Here is a 26,728-nt window from a genome sequence, read left to right on the forward strand (position 1 = left end):
TATATTTTACATCATTAGATTATTGTCACTGATGCTTTCATGTAAAATCAGGATTTTACATGAAAGCATCTAAATCATTTCAGCTGTACTTGTATAAGCTGTTGGGTAGTTTAATGTAGAACAAAGCATAGGATTTTATTCACTGTTATATGTATTTCTCTATGAACTTAAAGTAACCACAGCTGTGATGAACGTGCTGAAGCAGAAAGTCTCAAAGTTCCTCAAACTTGTGCTCAAGTAAAAGTGAAAAGTTACTGAATAACTTTGGCCTCTATCTCACACTGTGGTTTCTAAATGCATCTTAACTTAGTATTAATGGTAATTACATGTTGGGGTGAACTGATCCCAGAGCAGAAGCCTGACTCTGCGCTCATTGTGCGCCTTTACGCGCAGAGAAGCACCTGCCGCTGCGAACCAAACCGGCTCCCCTCCTGCTTTTTGGACGTCATCGTGACCATAACGCGGGGTTTACACACACGTTCAAGCTCGGCTGTGGCCGTTAGTCCCAGTTTCTTGCGAGAAAGAAGCTGTTTCGATTCGTGCTGCACCGCGCGTAAACATGACAGCAGCACCCGACATCCCCCGCGTTTGTCAGCGCAGAGGACGAACACGACCTCCTGGTGTTGCGACATTCATCCGTCTTCAGATGCAGTGGGTGTAGACACACTCCCAAATTGAGTCCGACTCACACACACTTTCTTCTTCACTGAGGAAGTTAACTGTCAGTGTGAGCAGCGCAGCGCAGGACGCAAAGGTGAGTGACTTTACTTCACTGTCGATGCAAAGACAACCTGCTTTTACACGTTAGACGAGCTGTTCAGAGAGAAGATGTCAGCGGTTTGTCAGCAGATGTCCAACTTTTTCTTTCACACGGAAGCCAAAGCTCAACTTCTCTGTCTGAGAAGATTTGGGTTTTAAAACAGACTTGAGCTCATTGAAGTGTGGAGCACGATGTCAGCTCCCTCACTTCACCTAGGAACCCCCTGTTCCTCTTTATAGAAGCCAGAGGGGCCCCCGGACCCCTGATCTGAAACCCTGAGCCTTTATTTCCACCTGTCTGATCGTGACTTCAGCAGTAATGTTTTCTGTCTCCTCGCTGAAATTCTCTTTAAAACCGCGGCTGCTGTTTGCGCGCGGTGGAGAGCTCGGCTTCTTTTCAGGTTACATGTTAGAGTGTGGATGAACTTTACAGCTGATCGAACCATCACTTCAAGCTGGTTTAAAGCTGACTGGTTTAGTTTTAAACAGACTGTCAGTTGGATCTGAACGAAGAAAAGACAGCAGCTGAAATGAGCCAAAGCCAGAGCATGTTTGACGCTCTGTCCCTGCTCAGGTGTGACTTTGGCGGGGCGGGGCTCAAACACAACCTCCATGAACTGCATCCAGGTGGAGGCTGGTGTGTTACAGGTTTTCATTCATTCCAACGTGGCCGGTGACATTCTGTCCTTTTCTTTGACTCTGAATTCATCTTGTTAGTCGGATTCCACTTAAACAGGTTTAAAAGCCACATGACCTGTGATGTGTCCTGTGAGACACTCCACCCAAACACTTAATCTGGCCTGTTGTCATCACCCGGAGTTTCCCCTCAGGTCACAGATGTCTCAACCTTTGTGTTGCAAAGTATTTACTTGACTTAAAGAAGTAACACCTCGTTGCAAAAGTACTCCAATACTTAAGTAAAAGTACAGAAGTATTAGCAACAAAGTTCACATGTTAATTCTGCAGAATGGCCTCTGTCAATGTTTAAATTACTGGATCATTGTTGATGTATTAGGTGGTTCTTAAAGTTTAAAGCTGCCCAAACTGCTTCCCTCATATCTATCAGTGGTGTGTTTTTGCGCTTTGAGGTGTAACTGACAAAGGCTGCGTCCCAATTTTTTGTCAGTGGTTGCTGGAAACCTCCAGTAAACCAGCAGCAGATGATCACAGTGCTGTTGAAGGCAAATAGTGAGCAAGGATGCAGCTTAGCTAACACTGTCAATAAATGTGAAGTAGAAAGTATCATAAGTGAAATATCTTTTTTTAACAGCTAAATGTTCATACTCAGCATTAGAGGACGTTTTCTACGGGTCAGAATTTAGATTCCTCCTTGTTGGCAGAAATTATCCAATAATCAATGAATGAATGACTTTGGGGGTGAAAACTCTGGTCTTCACAGTTTATGGAATACATTTTACTGATTCTTAACTTCTTAGTTATACTCGTGAATTCAACTGGCTTGATGTCGACTGGGTCCAGTTCAGGGTCCAGTCAGTGACTGAAGGTGGAAGTAGCTGTCCTCAGTCATCATGCGCTCGCTCTCAATGTGACTCCTGACCTCATCACTTTTCTAAGCTTGAGGTTCTCATGATACAAGCGTCGTGTAAAAGATGAACTCACATGATGTTGTGCTCTGGTTACAGCCGCCTCCTCTTCACTGCTGTGCTCTGTTGGGAGGATGTACCAGCAGGTGGAAGTGAAATATGGGCTTGTTCCCCTTTTGTGTGGACCTTCCGGACTTAAAACCAGCTTTCAGTGCTGTCAAGCCACATGATCTTGGGCAAAAAGGGTTTTGGTTGATTTCTTTACTAAACAATTACCTGCACAAAAACAGTGTATTCAAAGCAAACATCAGATTAGGAAGTGATAAAGAAACATGACTGCACGTGAACGCACCATCTCATCTTAGAATTAAGACTTGAATTTACAAATACACACAACTCTACTCAGATGGTCTCAAGGGTTTAACTTCCAACAACGACGCCCCCCCCCAAAAAAATCCTTTTTTTGTCCCTCTCATTTTTTCCAGTTTCAGCTTGATTCATTCCTAAAATACCACTGAACAGCGTCCTCTTACTGTCTAACAGCTAAAGTCCAGATATACATATATATTGACCCATACATACCTTTAACCTGGACATCAGCATTGATCATAGCTGAGTCATCATCTGTTGTTACCATCCACTCACAGTGTTTAAGACTTACAAGCAGGAGCAAATGATTGTTTTTGGCCTGAATCTGGTCTCTCAGACAACACAGAATTTGTCCTTAAAGGTGTTCACACTGAGGTCTGTGGATAAGACTGTTAGCCTGAAGCTGTTTTTCATGTATATCTGGTGTCTGTCCAGGTGAGCAGTGAAGCGACAAACGGCGAGAACAGCGCACAGATTTCCAAAAGGTCAAAATGAGCGGAGAAAACTCAAACCTGCACCTGGACGGCATCCCTCCGGATGTGCTGAGTAAGGTGAGTATCACCTGAGGAGGAAACATGTTTATTGTTGTTGTTTTTTACAGGAGCCACAGTCAGTGAGGTGCTTTCTCTCTTTAAGTATCTCAGCTGCTGCAGGTTAATAAGAGACCATTTTATTCCAGAATGCTGAACATGCAGCAGTTTAAACACCTTATTAACTCTGAAGAAAGCTGATAAAAATCAGACGTTCTGCCACTGTATCAGTTTGTGAAGATGTCTGGAAATCAGCCCCACATAACAAAGAACAGAAACTATGCTATAATGAACCTAAAGCAAGCAAATATTGTATTTATCTGACATCTTTAGTTACTTTGAAGGTCAATATTTGACATTAAATATATGGTGTATTATATATTAATTAGAAACTACACAGCTGTATTAAAAAGTAGCCAAAATTAGCTCATTTCTGACCAGCTTCAACATCAGATGCTGCATAATTCATAATGTTACACTGACAGAGAGTATTTTTACCCCGAGGAACTTGTCTTTTTACTTCAGTAAAGGTAAAACTGCAAACTCAGTGAAAAGAAACACAAAAATGGAGACTTGTTTCCGACAAAGAGGACAACTTTCAGCGGTGTCTCAGTAACCCCGAACCTGCGAGGCCGCAGGTGACTTTTTATCACCTGTGGGAAACAGGCTGCCAGTGACCGCGTCAGTGTGACCGAGCAAACCTTTGTTTTAGTGACAGTCGCGACTTTCCGTGTCTGCGTCTCTTTACACACCGTGGGAGGATTCTGTGATTAGGAAAGCACAGAGTTCTATTAGTCTGAGGATCAGTCACAGCACCGTTCAGTGACAGACGGCGAGGAGTCAAACATGTCTTCCGTCAGGTTTTCAGGTCGTGACCATCAGCTGACCGTCCGACAAACCTCAGAGGGAGCTGCAGGAGTCTCACCTGGTGCTCCTCTTACAAAACCTCCTGCAGATTTCTGTGAGTCAGCTGGGATGTTTATTGCGCTCGGTCACTGATGACGAGCTGCACCGTCTTATTCACGTCTCTGAAATTCAAACACAGAAAAGGAAATTCCCTCCGTCACCTGGTTTCTCACAGTTTATCACCTGCTAAGACCAAAAGTTCACAGCCACGCCGGCTGTGGTGGAAGAAGTATTCAGATCCTTTACTGAAGTAAAAATACCAGTTCAGCAATGCAAATACTCTGTTTGTAAAGTACTGCACTTTAAAGCCTAATGGAGTCAAAGTATTATCAAAGTATCATCAAAGTATCATCAAAGTATCATCAAAGTAATATCAAAGTATTATCAGTACCACTTTCTGCTGCTTTTTACTCCGACTGCATTTCACATGCAAATATTTGACTTTTTACTTCATTATTTATTTACTGATTCATTTACAGTCAGGTTAAGTAATACAGAATGGAATCAACAAATAAACTATGATTATAATTTATTAAGAACAATTATTAGAATAATATAATTATTAATGTAAGATAAGATATAACTTTATTGATCCCACGCCGGGGATATTACAGACAGCAGTAACAACAAGAATAACGAAGGAGGTGTAGAAAAGAACAAATGGACAATAGAAAGGAATATCAAATAAGAATCAACTATATGTATATATAACTTAAATATACAATAAAATAATATAGAGTATTGACACGTATAAACACATTAACATTAGCCCCACATCGCTCAAATATGCATGAGAATAATCCAATAATCATCTGAAATGGGCTGTTCTACAAAACCTTTGCTTTTTGTACTTTAAGTATATTTTGTTAATTCTTTTACTTAAGTAAAACCTTTAATGCAGGACTTCTGCTTGAAACGCAGTATTTCTACACGGTGGTATTTCTACTTCTAATTAAGTAATATAAGTGAGTATTTCTGCCACTGGTGTATTGTTACTGTGTATTATGTACGTCGATGTGTAAGCACGGTGGTTTACCGACAGGCTGACTCAACTGAAGTCTTCTCATAGCCCACACCATCAGAGTCATGATGGAGGAATGAAGTCGGTCACGCCTGCTGAGTAAAAGCAGGAACGAACGTGTAGAGACGAGACAGAAAGGAGGTGAAGAAAGAGTTAAACGCTACAGAGAGAAGGAGAGAGACGCGAGGCCTGAACAAACACGCCTCTGGAAAATTACTGTAAGCCACGAGAGAGAGAAGAAGAAGAGAAGTCATGTGTGTTTGTGTCCACACGTCGTGCAGTCTGAATCGGATTCGAGCACCAGGATCAACTCAAGCACCGCTGCCAAATGATCACACGGACTGCATGAGGCAGCTATGATAAGAATAATGATAACAATAAGAAAACTTTATTTATATCGTACTTTTCTTATGAACAAATGCAATCCAGTGTTCTTCACAGCAGGTGAAAAATACAGAAAAACATACAAAAAGGAGAAAGATGAAAAACAAAAGTGAAAATGAAAGAAAATATAATTAAAATAAGAGTTAGTTTAAAATGACTGCATATTTCAATGGTAAATAAACCATCACACAGTTCCTCCGTGATATCATCATCATATGAATCATATTTTTCGGGGATAGCAGCAGCAAGACTGTTGCAACTTGTCTGAGGTATTTCAGACAGTGTATTTGTATGACGGTGGGAAATACTGACTGAAAACATTCACCATCCCACCATCACTCCACAAACTGGTTCTCTGTGTCTCCACGTTGAGACCTGGGTGCAGAGACACGGGTGTCCCTGAAGCCTGCAGCGCTGAGCAAACACACAAACACATCCTGCCCAGACACATTTCACCAACCCAGTCACAGTCGAAGGGTGTGTTTAGTCCGGGCGTGTCCGGAGCAAACTCAGGTTTATTTGGTTGGTTTGGCCTGATGAAGACTCACATATCAAAAACTGATGTGATACCTTTTGTTTCTGTGCAGCACGCTGATCCAGACTCTGGACTGCTATTAGCAATGCTAGCTGTTAGCATGGCTCTGTGGACAGCAACGTCAGTCTGTCCATCCTTTGGTCCAAACTGAAATATCTCAACCCCTCTTGGATGTACTGCCATGACATTTTGCACAGACATTCATGGTTCCCAGAGGATGAGTCCCTCAAACTTTTCCTCTAGCGCCGCCATCAGGTCAAAAATTCAGTGTGTCCAGAACTTTAGTTTGTGAACAAATACCTGCAAAGCTAACAACGCTCCCCTCGGCCGTGCTTTGTGCTCAGTGCATGTATGTTTTACACAACAGTGCAGGACATGTAGCTTCGCCTGTCCACGGGAAGCCGAAAGCCAATCAGCTGTCAGTTTGATTTCATGTCTTTCAGCCAGGTGCTGTCTGGCTGTCTCAGACTGTGTTCAGGGTCTTTTTAGTCTTGTTCATTGACAAATACTTGGATTTTCTCAGAGGTTGAAATGAGATATAATGTTATCACATCCAAAGGTTTTTGTCCAGCTCTGGTCAAAACATTTTACAGTAACAAACGTCCTCTTACAGTGAGTTCAGTGAAGAAAATAGCTCAGGCCTCTAAAAGCCTCTCCTGTTTTTACCCAGAATACCCCTCTCTGTGGCTTTGCACAAAGATCTTTCCATGAATTTTTGCTGAAATGTTTCTCTCCAAAAACTCAGCTTGTGTGCTCAAGTTCAAGCTTGACTTTACGATCCGAGAAGGAAGTTGAGTGTGTTGGGAGTGCCGGCAGAGACAATGCAACACCAGCGGTCCATAGAAACAGCACAGGAAGCTGCACATCATTCAGGCTGATGTGTTTTTTAAATACACATTAAAAAACATTTCTTTTGATCTTTGTGAACTTAAGCTTTCCCTCTGCAGTTTTGACTGAGTGCTCTGCAGGTGTGAGTGCACCTATATGCTCCTCTGTAGAGAACTCGCTGTAAATGTAGACATATAGATGCAGGTTGGTACGTTAAGCTGCCCAGTGCAGCTTATAAAAGGTGTTCCAGGGTTTTTTCCAGCTTTGAAGGAAGCGGAAAACAGGAAAAGAGATTTGAATTGTTTCTGCCATCTCCAGAGGATCATAACACGTTGTACCAGCCGGGCGTCTTCCTGCAGAAAACGCCTCTGAAGCATTTTAACAGAAACAGACGAGGTCTGCAGGTATGCAGGGAGCTGTTTGTAGTTACAGGGATTAACATCAGAAAATGAAAGGAGGGACGCACAACATGGAGAATCTGTGAAAGAGACGCTTTAATATCTTTTATTTGTCATCTAATTTCCAGTGTCAGAGGAGGGTTGAATGGTCAGGTGCCTTCTAATGTTCAGTTGGAGGATTTGTTTTATTGCATCGCTGTAAAGCCTCATTTTATCCAATGTGAAATTACAGGACGTGGTTTGTAAGAGACACAGACACTCGGCAGGACAGAGGAACCTGTATGAGCCAAGAAGCTCAAAAACCCTGAGAGACTCCTGAGAGTCAGAAGAGAGCTGTGGAAGTGGGAAGTACTCAGATCCTTTACTTAAGTAAAAGTAGCAATACACACTGCAGAAATACTTCATTACAAGTAAAAGTCTTGAGTTAAAAAATTGCTGAAGTAAAATATCTAAGTCAAAGTTGTACAGAGTAACCTAGAATCGAAGTTATCAGATAGATGCAGTGGAGTAAAACGTCCTGCATACAAAATGTAAAGTACTTAGTAATAGAACATATGTATTAGCATCAAAGTACACTTGCAGTACCAAAAGTAAAAGTACACATTAGTGATGTAATCACGTGTTCGCCGCTAACGTTGTTGCTGCTAAAAGTGGAGCTGATTTCAGCTCCTCGTTGCACTGCTGGATGGCTCAATCCATAACAACTGTTACCGTAAACTATTATGTGATTTTGTATTAATAGTCTCACTGACTCAGACACGTCAGCCAATCAGTGTGGCTGTAGTGATGGCGTTCATTGATGAAACACGATGTCATCCACAGCTGCAGGGTTCGGCCCCGCCTCTGCTCTCAGCTCTGGAGTCCTCTCTGTGTTTTTACTCAAAGTGTTTCTGGTAAGACGTGAGGAGGAATCTGAGTCAGCAGGACTCCTCCAGCTCAGATAAGAGCCCGATCAGCTCTGAGATGAAGCGGCCGCAGACTCAAGAACGCCCTCAGCTGTGTTTTAACTGGAAGGACGACATCCTGTCTATTGCAGCGTTTGCACAGGACCTGAAGTACCACATAGCTTGATGATCATGATGATAATGTGTCTTACACAGTGGCTCTCTGCTCTCTGATGCTGCAGATGTTGAGGGAATGCTGCCATCCTGTGGCTGAATGATGTAAAATCTGTTCTCCTAAACTGTTTTAATCCGGTTCTACCATGTGAAGACCTTTGTAGCTTTGGTTAAAACGGTGCTTTATGAGTGGAGTTCATCATTTTAGCACATTATTATTCAGTGTTTGGCTTTCAGTCACGTCTGCTTCGTTAATCTGATGCATCACTCACAGATCTTTTGGATCTCTCTCTGCAGGTGCAGGACTACCTGAAGCCTTTCCGTCTGCCTCTGGTGAAGCTGCAGGAGATTTCTGCTCGGCTGAAGAAGTCTATGGCTCGAGGTTTGGGGAAACACAGTCATCACAAGGCGGCCGTCAAGATGCTGCCCACCTTCGTCAGGGCCACACCGGACGGGACGGGTGAGGCTGTGACGCATCAGACAGTGGAATCGACTCTACTTTATCATTTACTTAATGTAGATATGCAAGTTTTATCACGTTCAAGTTAAGTTGTAGGTTGTAGTTTAGTATGTCGTATGCATTGTTTTAATTTAAGTCCTTTTCCCTCAGAATGAGGCTAAAAAGTTTCTTCTGTAAATTAATTGAATAAATGTCCAGGTGTTGCTAGGCAGATTTTACATCATCTTCAGTCGTCTGTAAAGACATTTTAATATTAGCAAGGTGTGAAAAAATAGAGCATAATCGGCTGTTTTGCCCTGAGTTTCAGCTGTCAGGCCACACACAGGCTCACAGTCAGGCCGAAAAAATGTAATCCATGTGAAAGATGCTCCAACTGAACATCAGTCAATGAAAAGACAGTAAACCAGCAGTATAGGTTTGAATTTATCAGGCACCTAAATATCTTACATAGTATTTCTGTTCTTTTTTAACCCCCACCATAACCAGTTTTATCAGTTTGTCCTTTAGATTGATTTAAATGTGCAGAAACACAAAGAGGCAGGTATGCACACCTCAATCATCCACTCCGTCCTGCAGAGAAAGGCGACTTCCTGGCGTTGGATCTCGGTGGAACAAACTTCAGAGTGCTTCACGTCCGTGTGGTGGAGGAGGAGCAGAGAGTGCTGAAGATGGACAGTCAGATCTGTGCCATCCCACAGGAAATGATGCTGGGAACCGGAGAGCAGGTGACACACACGCAGCATTTAAAGATTTTTAGTATTTTGATCCTGCAGTATTGACGATAGTATGGGATGTTCTGTCTGTCTGTCTGTCCAGCTGTTCGACCACATCGCCGCCTGTCTCAGTGATTTCGTCATCTCCCGGGATCTGAAGGGACAAACTCTTCCTCTGGGCTTCACCTTCTCTTTCCCCTGTGAACAGAAAGAAATCGACAAGGTCTCTCTCTCTTTCTCACACACACACACACACACACACACTCGCATGCACGTACACACACTACACATGTTTCTTCAGTTTTAGTCTTCATCTTCATGTTTTCTCTGAAGTAAGAGCGAAATTTACGACCGGTCTGCAATGGTGGAATGTAACTAAGTACATTTACTCAAGCAATTTATTTGATTCCAACTTTACTTCTATTTTCCTTTTTAGTTGGAAATATTGTACTTTTTACTCCACGACATGCCGACAGCTTTAGTTAGACAGGTTCATTGGTAACAGGTGAGAGTTTCATGATTGGGTATGAAAGGAGCGTCATCGAAAGGCTCAGTCGTTCACAAGTGAGGATGGAGCGAGGCTCACCTCTTTGTGAACACATGATTGGATAAAGGTGCTGCACCTGCGGTCCACCTCCTGACAACAGGACTTGGAGCTCCACCGTGTGAAATCTTCCTTCTGTTCTTTGGTAATATTTTGTGAATGAAGCTGTTGTTGTGTTGAGTCGAGCAGGCAGCCTGACATGACAGGTTTAGAGGTGTTAATTGTGCTAATGATGAAATCTCATGACCACTCACCTCCTCATGCGCAGGCAGCGTTCATCAAGATGAAGTTAACGGAGTTTGACTTGAAATTAAAATTTCTCTCTACGCAGAGCATCCTGATTCGCTGGACCAAAGGCTTCAAATGCTCCGGAGTGGAGGGAGAAGACGTGGTGACGTTACTGAAAGAGGCCATTCGCAGGAGAGGGGTCAGTCTAAAACACAGAGGGTCATGTGATGGGCACAGTATTGATATGTCATGTTGGGAGCAGCAGTGATAAATCAATCGAATATCTTCACGTTTTGGTCCTGTGGTCAGAATAAAACACACTTTTTCAATACATACAATCACAATGGAAACCTTTCACTATAGTCCATTTTTTAAATAATCATTATTTGCAGTTTTGAGGATGCGCCACATCCAGACAGTAAAATATCTCACAGCCCAGTCTGCCTTTTTCCCAGAATGCACCTCTAAATCCCCCCCAGGGTACCAGTATGGGTCATACATGTCCAGGGACAGACGCAGTAGTGATACTGGTACAAGTCAATCATGTCCGTCACTCAAAGTGCCGTCCATTTTGTTGCTGCTTTGGTTTCTTATGCGGTTATTTATCTTTTTTCAACACTTTTTGGATGTTTTTGATCTGATAATAATTTAGATGTACATGAAGCTGATGTCTTTTGTCCCTTTGTCTCGTTTTCTCTCAACATGCAGCTCAGACTCTCATTAAAAGCAATGTGACAATCTGCAGTTTCTCTTGTGTCGTACTGTGTGTAGGCAGGTTGCTTGGTACAGAGATTATAAATAAGAAGACATAAACACACCTGTATATTACTGTGTCTTTCTGCAGGACTATGATATAGGTTCAGTTGCCATGGTGAACGACACAGTGGGCACAATGATGAGCTGCGGCTACAAGGACCAGAGCTGTGAGATCGGCATGATCATTGGTAACCTTATGTTTCAATAAAAAATAAAAATAAAAAACAACTTCGGGGCGTCCTCAGATAAGCCTGACATGAATCTGGCTTGGCCCATTATCTTTTACTTAAGTAAAAACGGCAGTACTACAGTGTAGAAATACTGCGTGACAGGTTCAAGTCCTGCGATCAAATCCTGATCCGAGTAAAATTATTAGCATCAAAACATAAAATACCAAATGTAAACGTATTATGCAAAATGGCCCAATTCAGGATCATGTATGTAATGTGCTGTCCAACAAATGTAGTAGTGGAGTTGTAGTATAAGTGTATAAGTACAAGGACCTCAAAATTGTGCTTGCACAGTATTTGAGTTAATGTACTTATTTACATTTCCTCACTGTATATATGTGCCATATGTAAACTTACATGGTACCAAACTGCTGAGCCTGATTATAAGCTTATTTTCTGTCTTCATAAAAGAATTCGGTGGATTTCATTCAGCGGGCTGTTACTGCTCGTCCTCCCTACCAGAGAAAAGTAAACTTCTGAGTAAACCGAAGCCTAATTCAGTTCAGATTCATGTTACAGGAGTTTATCTGTGACTTTATTTTTCTCTTATTTGTTTGTAGCTAAACTTTTCGTTACGGACAGCACTGACGAACTACAGGAAGTCGTTTTGAAATAGGCGAAGATCATCAGCATAGAAACTGACCTGTGACCAGAGAGGTTTTCAGATAATTTGACTGAATCTTTCTGTACCTGCAGCATTAAATTATTATTAGCAGTAGTATTAATAGTCCGATGGCTCTCTCTCAAAGCTTGCTATGCTTTTGTCATGTGTCTGAGGGGTGACGCTGTTAGATCTGTGTAGACCGCTTCACATATAATCAGCCATAAGAAGGCAGACAGGATATTTAGTTTTCCATTAAACTGGACACACATTTGTTTTCCCTTCAGGATGAATTATAATGCCTTTAGTGATCCGTTTGCCTTTCCCTCTGTGCAACACTTTGGTTAATGACCAAATACCAAAATTAATCAGCCTCAGCTGTAAACAGTGTATCCCTGAACACACGAACACAAGGAAAGAAGAAATGTTGAGTGAGAGATTTTCTTCAGTTCTAACAGAGCAGAAGCTGGACAGGAAGTAAGATAAGATCAAATATAACAAATAAACAATTAAAAAGACACAAAGTAAAATCAACTGTAGAGGCGATGTACATGATATACAAAAGCCTATAAGAGATAGTGCCTTGCAAACGATTTCACAGTGGATGTCAGACTTTCTGACAGATAAATTACAGCTGACATGACAGCTGCTGTTCTCAGTGAAGGAGGAAACCGTCTTTCAAGCCTATTATTTGATATTCAAAGGATAACTTTAATACGCAAAGTGTTATTCCAACCTTGCAGATGAAATAATTGGTGTTGTTAGAAACCCACACAGCCCAGGAGGCCGCTCTCCACTCTCACAGCTAATCATGGACAGCAGCTCCTCTCAGGTCTCACTGAGCCTTACAGAACACATTGAGTCTTACCTAACAGACAAAATGTGTTTCACCTGGTGAACAGGAGAGGCTCCCCCACTCGATGATCCCATTGGATGTAATGAGGGTTGTGCTGTAGCGATGGGATGGCTCCTTTCTCTGCTCTAATTAGTTTGCTTTGAGAGCTCACTGGATGATGATTACGCCGTTGCCTCGTTGTGTTTGTGTGTCGGAGACGCAGAGAGTGAAACGAAAGTGTTGGAGAACAAGAAGGAGGTTTGATTGTTGTGAGTTTATTCAACCAAAGTATGAACAGCAACCAGGTTCCCGTTCTTCGTTCTTGGTACAAATACAAATGACTTTCTTCGATTCATAATGAAGGAGTGTTGATATAACTATGACTTTAGAAGAGAGCGTGCAGCTTTTTTGAGGATCAAACTGAATTCCCAGATTTTCCTCCGTCGTCCTCCTCTTCCTCTGTAGGTACGGGAACCAACGCCTGCTACATGGAGGAGATGAAGAACGTGAAGCGCGTGGAGGGCGAGGACGGGCGGATGTGCATCAACACAGAGTGGGGCGGATTCGGAGACGACGGCTGCCTGCAAGACATCCTGACGGAGTTTGACGTGGTGGTGGACAAGACGTCCATCAACCCTGGCGTCCACACGTACGTATGACGACCGTTTTGCTGCTGAAATTCGCAGGAAAATGGCTGCTCAAGTCATTTGTCAAGAGTAGATATCAAATAATTTCTGCTTCCATCGTCTCGCGCCAAAGGAAAAAACAGGGGATCCCCGATTATGAATAACCCTAATCCTAACCCATATGAATACTTTCCTCCTCTCTCTGTCCTCCTTACACCTCTCCCTGTCGTCTCCCGTAGCTTTGAGAAGATGATCAGTGGTATGTATTTGGGAGAAATCGTTCGGCTGCTGCTGGTGAAGATGACGGAGGACAAGCTGCTGTTTAAGGGACAGACGTCAGAGGCGCTGCTGACTCAGGACAAATTCGAGACCAAGTTCATCTCTGAGATTGAGGAGTGAGTGTTCGATAGAGGCTTCTTCAGTGATTCATCCACCATTCGTCAGTCGGCTGACAACTGATCCAATTCCATAGTGTGTTTTTGTTCATCGCTAACCGGTACAGCCAGCTAACATGACAGCTCAGCCGAGAAGGACGCCATTAATGTTTACGTCTCTCGTCTGTGCCTCTTGTCCATGAGTAGATGCTTCCTTCTGCACAGTGATAGGTTGATGGCTGAGGTTTGGTAGAAAGAAAGTAGTTCCGACGTGACGCTGTCCCTTTAAGACAGGCTTTGAACGTCCCGTCAGACTTCTTCTTTTTAGTCAACTGATTAGTCTCTCTTCAAATAAACTAAATTTGACCTTTTAGTTTCTTTGTTCTCGTCCTCGTTGATCCTCCATGTTGTTTTTGCTTCTGTGTCTCTGCTTCAGGCTGGACAACGGTCTGGAAAACACTCAGAAAATTCTGACCAAGTTGGGTCTGAAGTGGGATTTGGTCGACTCCTGCGTGGTGCGTCTTGTCTGCGACACCATCTCCTCACGCTCCGCCTGTCTCTGTGCCGCCGCCCTGGCAACCCTCGCCAACCGCATCCGTGTCAACCGCGGGTTGGGCCATCTGAAGACCACTGTGGGGGTGGACGGGACGGTCTACAGAAAACACCCCAAGTAAGAGGGAACAAGAGGGACATGAAACGATGTAGAGGCCTGTATTAAAAAGTGACTTAAATATTAAAAGTTTAATTTGCATTAATCAGAATCAGAGATCAGAAAAAGCTTATGATGTGTTTGCCTACATTTAAAAGCTATAACCTATAATAGATTGCTTCTAACACATTAAAATTTACTAATGGGCAGATATGAAGACATTTATTAAAGAATATCAGGTTAAAAATGTTGAAAAACTGCATCCGTAAACACTTAAAAAGGCCTTAGATCTTATATCAATTCCCTTGAAGTCTAGAAGACAAACCCTCCTGAAAATAAACTTTCAAGGGTCAATAAAAGCACACAAGTTCACACATTTAAACGTTAAAGCTAATTCTATAATTTTATGTTGTACATTTCTACAAAGTCAAACTGATGATTCAGCCAGCGATGAGTGGAGACAGCCACCATAGAAATGAGCCAGGAGGAAGTGTCCTTCTCCTTTTTTCTCTCAGTTTTGAAGAGATGTGAAATCATCTTTATGGTGTGAACAGGCAGGAGGTGGAGCTGCTTGTTGACACATTGACAAACTTCCCTGCTTTGTGAGAAGAGCAGAGTGTTAGAAAATACCATGAATCAAACCATGGAGCTGTTTAAATCCTTCCTCTGTCCTTCAGGGTTATTTCCTGTCACAACGCAGCTCTGCAGCAGCTGTTGGATTTAAAGTACACCTGCACTTTGTCTCCTGTAACTGCTGCACATGCTCGTGTGTTTCTGTACATATTACTTCTTTAAAATATGCACTCTGTTCTGCACGCTTCTGCTTTTTGCACTTCTGGGTTGATGCTAAATCTCATTTCGTCATCTCAGTACTTGTCAATAAAGTTGAATCTAATCTAATCATGATGATGGCGGGGAAGACATATTTATTTTTCTTCTTCTTTCCTTTGTCTCTCTGCTCTCAACGTTCTCTCATCTTTCTCCTTCCTCCCTCTTTTCTTTCCTGTTCAACCTCTCCCCTCTCCTCTCCTCCCCTCTGTAGTTTCAGCGAGGAGCTCCAGGCGACAGTGCGCCTCCTCGCCCCCAAGTGTGACATCACCTTCCTGGTCTCGGAGGACGGCAGCGGGAAGGGCGCTGCCATGGTAACAGCCGTGGCGCAGCGGCTGGCTCTCCAGTCCCGACTGTTAGAGGACAGCGATGGTGAGGATGACGATGAAGAGGAGGAGGAGGAGGAGGAGGAGGAGGAAGATAAATAAGAGCAGGGCAGGTGCAGATGATACACAACACTTCTAGGCAGGAGTCTGAAAACATGTTGTTTTCAAAACCTGCAGTAATTTTTTTTATGTGGAGAAGTTTCACTCCTTCACACATCTACAGTTACCTTCCTCGTTTCCTGTTACGAGCTCTGTGATGTTTTTGGTGTTTGTTTTGGTGGCATTTAGACACATTAAAGGTTCCCTGTGGAGTTTCAGACCTCTAGTAGTGCTATGGAGCTGTCTTCTTTGAGCGGGTCCCCGTTTTGTTGGTGCATTGTTCCACCGATCTCCAGGTGACGTAGCACACCAAGAAACACAGCAATGCACCAGCAAAAGCAGGGAAGAAGAAGACAGCTGGCGAGTAAACATGGATGTGAACGCTGCAGGGTTGAAATGAAAATTAGGCATTTTATGAGGAAAGAAATGCGTTCAGCAAATTCGTCGGACCTGAAGGATTCACATGTACCGACTGTAAACATGTTCCTGTTTAAAGTCCACAGGGCCTCTTTAAGCCAGTGAGAAAGACCGCCCACGGCGTTTGACTGACAGCAGCGAGTCGCCTCGTCAACAAATGATAATAATGACAATAATAATAATAATGATAATAGTTATAATAGTCATAATTTGCAGAGTGCTTGTTAATTCTGCAGGCTGAGTAAAGGTTTGATGAAGTTATTTGATTTAAAGTCGAATTCTAAGAAAAAGTCAAATAACTCCATAAAATCTCATTGAATCTTCATTATTACATTTGTTTCATTTATCAATCATCCATATTTACCATTTATCACTGTGGATGAACAACCTTCAGTGTTTGTGTTGTTTACGTAACAAATACAGATTTTTCCATGATCTAATTTCCTTTGTTCAATTTAAAAATCCATCAAATCGGTCGACAGTCTGTCACTCAGTTTTCAGGTGAAACATCATTTTTCTGACTGTCATGCAGACGAGGTGCTTTGGATAAATGATAACGTGACAGAAGATTTCTGTGTTACATATTACAGCTTTAAAAGTTAAACATACAGACAGTCGAGGGCATTTAAAAACTTAACATCGTCTTTCTTTGGTTTGTGCTGTTTCATGAACATGCAGCTGTTTTTAAAGAAAAGAAAGATGCCCTCCACACAGGCCAATCAGAGCAAGGATATATTGTTACATAATAGCAGCTCTCGACCAATCATCTTCTCCGTCTGTCTTTTAAAGTGACGGCATTGTCTTATTCTAACAGAGGAGGCAAAGTCTGCTTCTTGTGTGATCATATCCGACAGTGGACGACAGGACGTTCAGGCGGTACTCGTTTATTTCAGTTTGCTCACAAGCTTCATGTAAAATGTTTTGCTGGATATTTATTTATTCATCCGTGCAGTTGGCATGAATAAATAAAGAAAATCTCCTCCTAGGCATCTTAAAATTCTCTCGTTCACAGCGTTTCCTAGTTTCTTAAACCTGCAGAAGAGACGATGATGATGATGATGATGATGAAGATGCACGTTTATTATAGCGATGATAGAAATGAAAGATGTGTGTTTAGTCTCCCTCTGTGCATGTTCCACCTCGCGTTGCTGCTGCAGTCTTTGCATTAACATTCAGTTCAGAGCTGTGTTACAGAGATATTTTTGACTTTGTGAGACTGGCGTCGTGACTCGTACGTCACAGTGATCAGCTTACCATCAGATTAACATGAAAGGTGTCTGAAAGGACTTGAGCTGCAAAAAACTACAAAAACTGACATCGACATAAGAATCTAGAAGTTTTTAACCTGCAGAATTTTTAACATGCTTTTTGTCCATATCAGCATGCTAACGCTGGCAATCAAGGCTGGTTAAGTCCATCTTAGACTGATTAAAGTTCACTCCAACAATGTAGAGCTGAGCCTGAAATGTCCTAAAATGGCCACCGTACAGAGGAGAGGCCTGTAAGACTTCTGATTCTGAGTGACAGTGTGGCCTTCTCTCTGGCGCCACCCTCAGGACAAACTGCTGATTGTTTGACTCCGTTAGTGATTCAGAGCTCAGATAGCGAAGCTGTCTTTCCAGTCTTCATTCGCAGGTCGTGTTTTCTCAGCCGCGCTGATCAAACTTTTTTTAGTCCTGTTACTTCCTTATCACTGCTTCTCTCTTTCGTTTCGGTGCTGGTGTTGATGCAACACTGCAGCTTTAATTACAGTTTGTTGCTTGTTTCTACAAGCTTTGACCATTTAATTTATCCCAAAAATAATCCCACACAGATAAGAAATGAGTCAGAAAGAGGTGGAGCGATGAGTGAGAGTCATACTGGAAAAACTTTATTACTTGAAATCAACCAGTTAACCACAGCTTTGTGTTAGGCTTTTCAAAGTAGTTTTAATAAGGTGCTAAAAACTGCTGGTTTTGTTTCAAACTGGAAATAAACAGATGTTTTTTCTAGCAAAATGTGTTGTGGGTTATTTGTCAGCAGTCACGCTGATGCAGGACACATTATGACAGATTAGAATCCAGACAATGTGGAATCAACCATAATAGAATCACAGAAGAAGAGAAGAAAACGTCGAAGAAAACATTGACGATAATATCAATAATGTTTCGTTCACATTCCAGCCTTATTGTACATAAAGTACAATAAATTACAACCTGCAAGGACGTTAGTAAATAAACGAATAAAGGAAGTAAGAAGCTGGAAAAATAACCGTTTAACCATCAAATCAGAATATAGAACAAAGTGTGTTTCATTATAAAGTAAACTGGCCAACAGATCACAGCTGAAGTTCAGCTGAAATGATCGATTTATCAGTCGATTGGCTCACTGAGAGCATGAAGCAGCAATGACCTTTATTTTAATAATTTTAGTGTATTTTGAATAATTTGAGAAAACACTGAAGGTGTCTCTTTGGGCTCTGGTTAATTGTTTTCTCACTATTTACAGGATTTTTAGAAACCAAACAATCGATTAATGAGGAAGATAATCAGCTGATTAATTCATAATGACAATAATTCTGATCTGACTACAGCGTGGCCCCTTTTCTCATGTAAACAAACTCTCATCAATCTGAGGTGTTTAACGTTGTAAGTGCTGAGTCGTTGCTTTATTTCTGGGTGAAAATATCGTCGGCGTGCTTCACTGCAGAATAACTGTTGTCATCAGCAGTGAAGCTGCTGCTGTGCTGCTGCAGCTCTCTGACATGCAGAGGACAAAGCGGAGCTGCAGCCTGAAGCTCGCTGCGCTCCTGCAGACAGTCTGCTGCAGCCTGATGCTGCCACACGGGAGCACATTTATAGGTAAAAGCCTCTCCAGCTGCTCGCCTCCATACTGTAGTACTACACTCAAAGCTGTACTTCAGTATTTATTAACGTGTCGCACAAACCACATGAGGCAGTGTTTAAAAGACAACAGGATGAAGGTGCTGCTATTGTAGATGCAAATGTCACTTCAGGCGGTGGTGGAATGTAATTAAGTACATTTACCCAATTATTGTACTGAGTAACAGTTCTGAGGTACTTTACTTGAGTATTTCCATTCCATACTACATTAGACTTCTACTCCACTACATTTGAAAGGGAAATATTGTACTTTTTACTACACAAAATGTGTACTAATAGGTGTCTTTCACATAAACATAAACATATAATAATGATAATAATATTAATGTAGTTAATAATAATAACAGTCAGTTAATAAAGAGCCATGAGATAAAATGAGTTTGAAAAAGAGACTGAAGACAGTGAGTTTGTCCCCCTGCAGGGTGTCCAGGTGAGGCCCCGCCACCTTTAATGACAAGCTGAGATTTGAGATGCAGTAACAGGGTCCTGCTGGAGGATCTGAAGCAGCTCTCAGGCTTAAAACTCAATCAGCTGTAGAACTGACAGGCAGCCAGTGAAGGGCAGATTGATGACATGCGGTCGCTCTGACAGCAGAGTTCTGTGCGAGCTGCCGTCCGTCTCGCCTGCTGATAGCAGAAGAAAGTGTGTTGAAAGAGGTCTGCAAATAAATGAACACAAATTCTTACATGATACAATGCAGCAGTCCACTGCTGACAGTCCCAGGAGTGTAGAGTATATCTGACACTGGCTCGATGAACCACAACATTAAAATGTTTGTGTGTGTTCATTAAACATAAAAACAGAGTAATTTCATATATATAATACAATGACATGTGAAAGGAGCCTTTTGATGTTTCCATTTCATTTGGCTGATAATCTTCTGTATCATGCTTTTACCAAAATAGTATTTTGAATGAGTGCTTTTGTAAAGGCGAGTGTTTTCAGACTGTGGTATTTCTGAGTACTCTGCTGACTTCGACCTTGAGATTTGATCTGTGAAACAAAGCAGAGCAGCGATACATGAGACTGAATAAGTCAGGCTCGGCTTTGTTAGCACAAGGCTGATGTGAGTGTTTTAGTTGAGGCTTGTTGCTACATGAGTGCCATGCAGGAGCCTCATGGCTGGGGGGGGGGGGGGGGGTTAATCAGACACGTGCTTCCTCCCCCTGCTGGAGACAAGTGGTAACAGCTGCTTATATATTCTCCCACCAGGGTCCATGTGTGAGAACACGTTTCTCTACAAAATCACCAACACCAGCTGATAATCACCTCAGCTGAGAGGCCGCGCTTACGCTTCCTCTGAAATCCAGTATTTACATCATGAAGTCTCGGTTTGACGGTCTGCGTGTGTGTACGCTCATCATGAATATGTATTTTATATTTCTGTAATTCCTCCTGTGGCACAGGGAGCAGAATCCTGAAGATTTAACCCTTAACGGTGTTACAGTCTCAGACAGACAGACAGTAAGACGGACAGACAACAGTGGGCAGTCATAAATTACATTTCCTCAAGTACTGTAAGTAAGTACAATTTTGAGGTACTTTATACTTCTTCTTCACAACATTTTAGAGAAAAATGCTGTACTTCTTATTCATTACATTTGTCTGACATTCACTAGCTGTAACATTTCAATACTGCTTACATGTTAAAGCATCAGTGATAATATGATAGATATAATAAGATATCTCTCTGAAAGGGACCAATCTGCCAAAAAATATAAAATCATGTTATTTTATATATTTATATTATAATATTAAGTCAATAAACTGATGTAGTTTTAAGAGGTCTGTCCTCAGAGTTGACAAATGAGAAGAAACTTAGGCGTTAAAAACATTTTGGGAAATATTCTTGTTTGTTTTCTTAGCAGGAAAGACCGACATCAGCACGTCCAGGATGTGGTTAGCTTAGCTTAGCTTAGCATAAAAGCACAGAAGAGAACTGGTTGGCCTCCAACAACAGTAACATTATTTACTCATTTTGTGTACAGCGTGTCAGAAATGTAAAGAGGGACATTGTGGTTTACATACTGGAGCTATTTATTGACCAAAAACAATGTCTCAAGTGTCTCGAGGTCATAGTCAAGTCTTTGATGGAATGCTGAGTAGCTCGTTAGCTAACACGATGCTACAGACAAATAAATGGTGTATTATCCGCGGTTTTGACTGACGACTCTTTGCTCCGGCTGAACTCATGAAAGGGTCTGACTTCTTCTTCTGCATTTCCATTATTTTGCACATTTTGTGTAGAACTTAATCATGAGTCTGGCCTTCTCGTTGAGGCTTCGATCTATGTGTTACAGTTCCATCTGCAAAAAAAGAAGCCTTTTTTTTGTCTAATGACCCCTCGTTACGAAGCCACGTAACGAGCTGCTTGTGATTCCTCAGAACAGGTTTCATATCTATAAATCGTGAACATGTGAGCATTCTCACATGAATTCACTGTCATCATTTTTAAAAGGCCCCAGAAGGTCAAACTTTATTGTATTTGACAAGAAAGAAGCAAAGATCACTCAAACTAAATATCATTTTGGTTAGTAGGATTTTGTGTCTTAACACCAAAGTTATCATCCGCAGACCCCATAGATTCACCTCAGGGACCACTGACTTACATAATAATAATAATAATAATAATAATAATAATAAGCACCTTTCATATGAGAAGTGCAGCTCAAACACAAAGCATAAACAGAGATTTAAAATTTAAAAAATAATGTAAAATAAGACAGAGAATAAAATCCATCGATAATATCGTAAAAATTCACTAAATCCTGTTGGTTTTATTCCTGCAATGAAAACTTCAATCCTCAAATAAAAGTCTTGCATTCAAAGAAAAAATGCAATAATAAGAAAATGCAGTCAAATAAAATAAGCTCTGATTTTGAAGCTTTGAGCCTTTCAGAGCAGTAAATTATTGATGTGTTGATGCGTACACAGTATTTTAATGTAGGTGATCTGGTCTGACTGCTGCATTTTACAGTGTGGTGCTGCAGCAGCAACACACCCTTTTTTATGTTTTAGGACTTCAGGAGAACTTCATTCATGTTCTGTGTGTAAACTCTGAATCTGTAAAACATCAAATAATGGAAATTCTCCCCGAATGGAAGCACCTTTATTCCAGCGCACAGAACTGTTCAGTGCTTTGATATCACAGCCTGCACGATGTTTATCCTGCGTTAAGCTTCTGTCATATCGTCACAATGTCAACAGTGAAGCTTTAACGTTTGCATTAAAGGGATAAATCCTTCTGAGACACTTGTACTTTATTTGAGTATTTCCACTTTCTGTTACTGTACTAATACTGTCAGACATTAAAAACCAGTGGCTCCCAACGTTCAGCAATTTGGTCTCCATTTCATGCTTCAGTTGTTTCTGAGTTGTTCTCAGTTCATTTAAAGACACATTAGACGTCTGAAGTTCACACATCGTTTCATTCCAATTACTATTTAAGTCCCAAAGAGGTCAAATGATCAACATCTCAATAAAAACATCAAAGATTAAAGAAACATCGAAAAGCCGACAACAAAATTATGAATCAGAACTCGTTTCTTTTTCTTTTTCTCCCATTAATCATCTCACGACCCTTCGCATTTATCTGGTGACCCTTTGGAGGGGCCAGACCCCTGGGTTGTGAACCACTGGACTAAAGCAGCTAACTGTACATAAAGTAGGTCAAGCGAGCTCCACCTGCAGCAGCTACGAGAGTGAAAGGCTGCTCTAACACTGATGCATACTTGTACTCAAGAAGGGTTCTGAATGCAGGACTTTGCTTGTATACTGTTGTATTAAGGCTGTTACCTCAGCACAGGATCTGAGTACTTTTTCAACACTGTACACATCAATACATCAATAAAATTATCCACAAATATAATTAAAATAATTATACAGGTCTGACTGGGGACCATTCTGTGCAATGAGTTATGTTTCCTTCTGATAGTTAAAGTGAATTTATCTGATATTAACTTTGACTCGAGTAATATTTGTGTTCTGTGCTTTTATCAGTATTTTCTAGCATATATCTTTGTAATGGCACACGTGAGTAAAGGGTCTGAATTCTTCCTCCGCTGCAAACTGCATTAAGCCTTTTGTTGTCATGGTTACAGGTCTGATTATTTATGTCTGTGAATATTCGAGCTTCACGTTGTGCAGGGTCTTCTCCTGTTTGGATGTAATAATTTAAAGCTTGGTTCCAGGGATGTCCTCGTGTGTGTAACCTGTGTGTTATTAGTGTTTGGTGACCGTATGTGAAGACGGCAGCTGAAAAAGTCACTGCGTATATTTAGACTTAGTGTTTGGATGCTATCATTACAGGCTGATGCGTCTCTCTCCAGTATTTTTAACCCAAGCCCTGCAGACTCAATGTACTTCCACTGGAAACACAAGCCTGTTCCTCAACATTCAGATAATAATAATAAGCATAGTAATAATAATAGATTCTGCAGGAGATGAGGATCTGCCATTTTTCTCATTTCCAAAGAAGTGACTGAGGTCTAATTTATTTAAGCTTTATCTCTCTGTCGTTCTGATCTAATAACACTGGCGAGGGAGGTGGAGGTGAACAATCCCACGTCTCTCGCTCTCTTTTTGTTGTTCCATTCATTTTTCCCATAGACAGCAGCCAGGTCTCTGTAAAGCCTAACCAAGCAGTTTTTGTGCCTAAACCTGACCGTTTCGACGTGTGTCCTGCGGCCGCTGTGAGTCTGCAGAGATCTATAGGCTACCTGTTGCTGCACACAGATCTGATGCTGTGGGTCACATGTTCGACATGCTCAGGATTTAATTACGTTTTACTTCTATTGATAAACCAACTTTTCCACCTCAACCAAATGTGACGACTTTTCTGAAATTTCACTCAGTATTTTTATTTTTTTTTTAATGCAGAAATAGAAAATATGCAGAAAAACAAGTGGGCGGAAACACGCTTAGTGTTACATGACTCACAGCTGGAGCTCAGACTGGCATGAAACCAACTGTGGTCTTTGATTGAAAGTAGAAGGTAAAAGCTTGTGTAGGCCTACATGAAAAAATCTGAGGAGAAGTTAACTAGCTACGACCCCAGAGGCACATTTTGGCAAGAAACGTCCAATCACTGAGCTTGAGATTCTGCTAATGGCGGGTGTCCTGTGGGTCACTGCAGGACACGCCTATGACATGACACAGCCTCCAAAATTTGGTTAGGTTAGGCAACAAAACCTCTTGGCTTGGTTCAGGAAAAGATCCTGTTACAGTCTGTGAGCCTGCAGACAGACCCCTCCCTCACCGCTTGGTCTCCTAGAAAGTTATTCCAGATTCTCACAAAAGGGCAAGACCAGAACAAATGAACAGCTCCTGTCCCCCCACAGCTCTGCTTTATTCGCTCCTCTACAGCCTTTTGCGAGAACTCAAAAGATTAATCAATGAGTAGATAAACAGAAAACAAATCCTCAGCTGTTTTGATAATCTGTCAATCAGTTTTCAAGCAAAATTGCCCCAAATCCTGCCAAAGGTAAGACAAAAGGTTAATTTATCCTTCTTGTTTTTCCTATTCACATATCTGTAAATAACTAGAGCTTATTGATCTTTGATCAATTGGTACACAGAAAAAAAATCAGCGACATGTCTGACACTCAGTTAATCAGTTCATAAGCAAAGCTGGCAAAAAAAAATAGTCCAAATGGAATATTTTTGAAAGGCAGACTGAGCCTGGTATAAAATGGTTTTTGCATGTAAATCTGCATTAATGGGAATTAAATGTAGGCAATAAAAGGTATATATGTTGAGACTTTGAATGTGTGTTGTCCTCTAGTATGCCAAACTGTACATGCATCCAAAAGAAGAGCAAACTTTCATGAAGTTATTAAAAAAAATCTCAAAGCAGAATAAATGAACAGCCCACATGTCTCCACTGCTCTCTTCACCAAACCTCGGACACTTTTTCGTCATTTAACGATAGTTTGGGGATTTGATTTAAAACCCTGTCGTATCTAAAGCCCGCCCACTTATTCCGTGTCAGCGGAAGTACGTCACAGCGCTGAAGCTAAAGATGCTTCAACCGTTTCACTGTGACTTTAACATTAAGTTGTACTCTGTGGCAAACTTTGGCCACACCTAGATCCTGCCCCATTTCCACAAAAAAACCCTTTTTTTTCTTTCTGGTGCGTTTGTTTGTGTGTCGGCGAGTCCCGGCGGTGTAACCGGAGAGGGGCCTCAGAGAGGGAATGCAGGACTGCAATGGAGCACAATGCAATACAGGTAAAGCCGATATAATTTCCAAATAAATGTCGATTTATGTCACCAAGACCCGGCGGCTTTTCTGACCTGTTGACGGGGGGAATATTTTAACCGTGCGTCGCTGTGAATTGAAGCCCGATTCCGCGTTTTATTTCATTTAGTTTGCCCATGTCGTATTGATTGTTTTCTCATATCAGCCAAACCCAGGCACCGAGAGTTGCTCTGACTGCAATTACAACTTTATTCAGCCAGGCTCAACTTTTTTTTCCCAGCACAGGCGGAAAATAAAGCGCTGATATTTGTATTTTTACGGGCGAACAGTCGGCTGTGGCACCGAGCTGTCGCCTCGTTTGATATCGGAGCCTCAGCCGTTAAATTCCAGTTTAATATTTCTGATATTTTCGCCGTGTTAATGATTAATTTCTTTGTGTGTCGTGTCGACAGTCTCAGCTTCTCCTCTGGCTACCAACCCCCACCCACACTAACAACACATTAGCTAAATAAAATTAAATTTTCTGGCCGTTTGCCTGCCTGAAAATATCAGGAAACTTTTAAGCTAGTCAGCCTTTTCAGCCAAAACTAGCTAGCAGCGAGTCGTTGCATCGACATTTTTTTTTTCATTTGTGAACGCAGACTGCCCAAATTAATTTCTCCACCGACGTGATATTAAAGACCGAAATATTTTTCGACAGGGACGAGGTGGAGCAGCAGTAGTGTTGCTTATAATAGGAAGCATATTGATATTATTATCAAATCCCTCCCGACATTTTGTCTCCGGCGTAATTGCCACAGTTTAAGGAGGAATGTTAATATTGTGTGTGTGAAGGGGGGAAATGTGGAGTTTTTGTACTTGAAATAAGGAGGATTAGTCCAGCCTAAAAGCCCAGGAAACATACAGAGGACACACAGCGAGGGCAGTGAGGGTTTTAGTCGGAATAAAAACGACTGAAATCATTTATTTTGACACAGATCCTTCATGTGTGGCGTGGGGTGTATTTAATATTCCAGTGGTGGATGTGTATTTTTATAATATCTGTTTAAATATTCATTTATTGCAGCATTTAAAGGCTTTTTTCCCTCTCCAGTAGTGAACTTGTGAGCTTTTTCAATAACAGGATATACCCAAGGTCAATACTGTAGACTGTGTTTGGATTTTATTTATTTATTTATTGTCCAAACAGGAGACATTTTATTATTAATATTCGTCGGTGGGCTTTTTCCCCTCCCTCTCTCTCTTTCTCTTCCTTCCCGTCCTGAAAACTGTGTAAAAATTATATATATATCACTGCATTATTCCCAGAAATATCACGAGAACTGACGTAGGCAGGGTGCAGATTAAGGGTTTCCATCTTAAATTCTTGTGTGTGTGTGTGTGTGTGTGTGTGTGTGTGTGTGTGTGTTTTAGACAGTGGGCTGCCTCTCAGTGCTCAGATTATATTATGTGGCTTTTATTTTCCTGCCTGCTCAGCCCTGCCTCGTTTCCACCGCTAGGCTGGAGCACTGCTTCAGCTGGCCCTCCCCCAGGACCAGAAAAAAAAAAAAAAAGACAGAGAGGCTGGAGCTCTATGATGTTCATATAACACTTCTATAGTACATAATAGTATGTTTATGATACGCTATA

General features: G+C 41.6%; 2 protein-coding genes across 2 annotated transcripts in view; both read left to right on the forward strand.

Moving 5' to 3' along the window:
- Positions 1 to 701: 701 nt before the first annotated feature.
- Positions 702 to 18,011, forward strand: LOC143333197 (hexokinase-2-like). The gene is made up of 11 exons (XM_076751172.1): positions 702 to 754; positions 3,108 to 3,223; positions 8,630 to 8,792; positions 9,369 to 9,517; positions 9,609 to 9,728; positions 10,381 to 10,476; positions 11,122 to 11,221; positions 13,165 to 13,348; positions 13,565 to 13,720; positions 14,136 to 14,369; positions 15,391 to 18,011. Exons 2-11 carry the CDS (start codon positions 3,164 to 3,166, stop codon positions 15,602 to 15,604), a joined length of 1,476 nt encoding a protein of 491 aa, XP_076607287.1. The 5' UTR covers positions 702 to 754; positions 3,108 to 3,163; the 3' UTR covers positions 15,605 to 18,011.
- Positions 18,012 to 24,955: 6,944 nt separating this feature from the next.
- Positions 24,956 to 26,728, forward strand: part of LOC143333343 (uncharacterized) — a 39,393-nt gene continuing 37,620 nt past the window's right edge. The window contains exon 1 of the mRNA XM_076751417.1: positions 24,956 to 25,128. Within this exon, the coding sequence (XP_076607532.1) occupies positions 25,108 to 25,128 (21 nt within the window). The 5' untranslated portion in view covers positions 24,956 to 25,107. The remainder of the gene's footprint in view (positions 25,129 to 26,728) is intronic.

This window comes from Chaetodon auriga, chromosome 15 (genome assembly GCF_051107435.1).
Source record: "Chaetodon auriga isolate fChaAug3 chromosome 15, fChaAug3.hap1, whole genome shotgun sequence".
NCBI lineage: Eukaryota > Metazoa > Chordata > Actinopteri > Chaetodontiformes > Chaetodontidae > Chaetodon > Chaetodon auriga.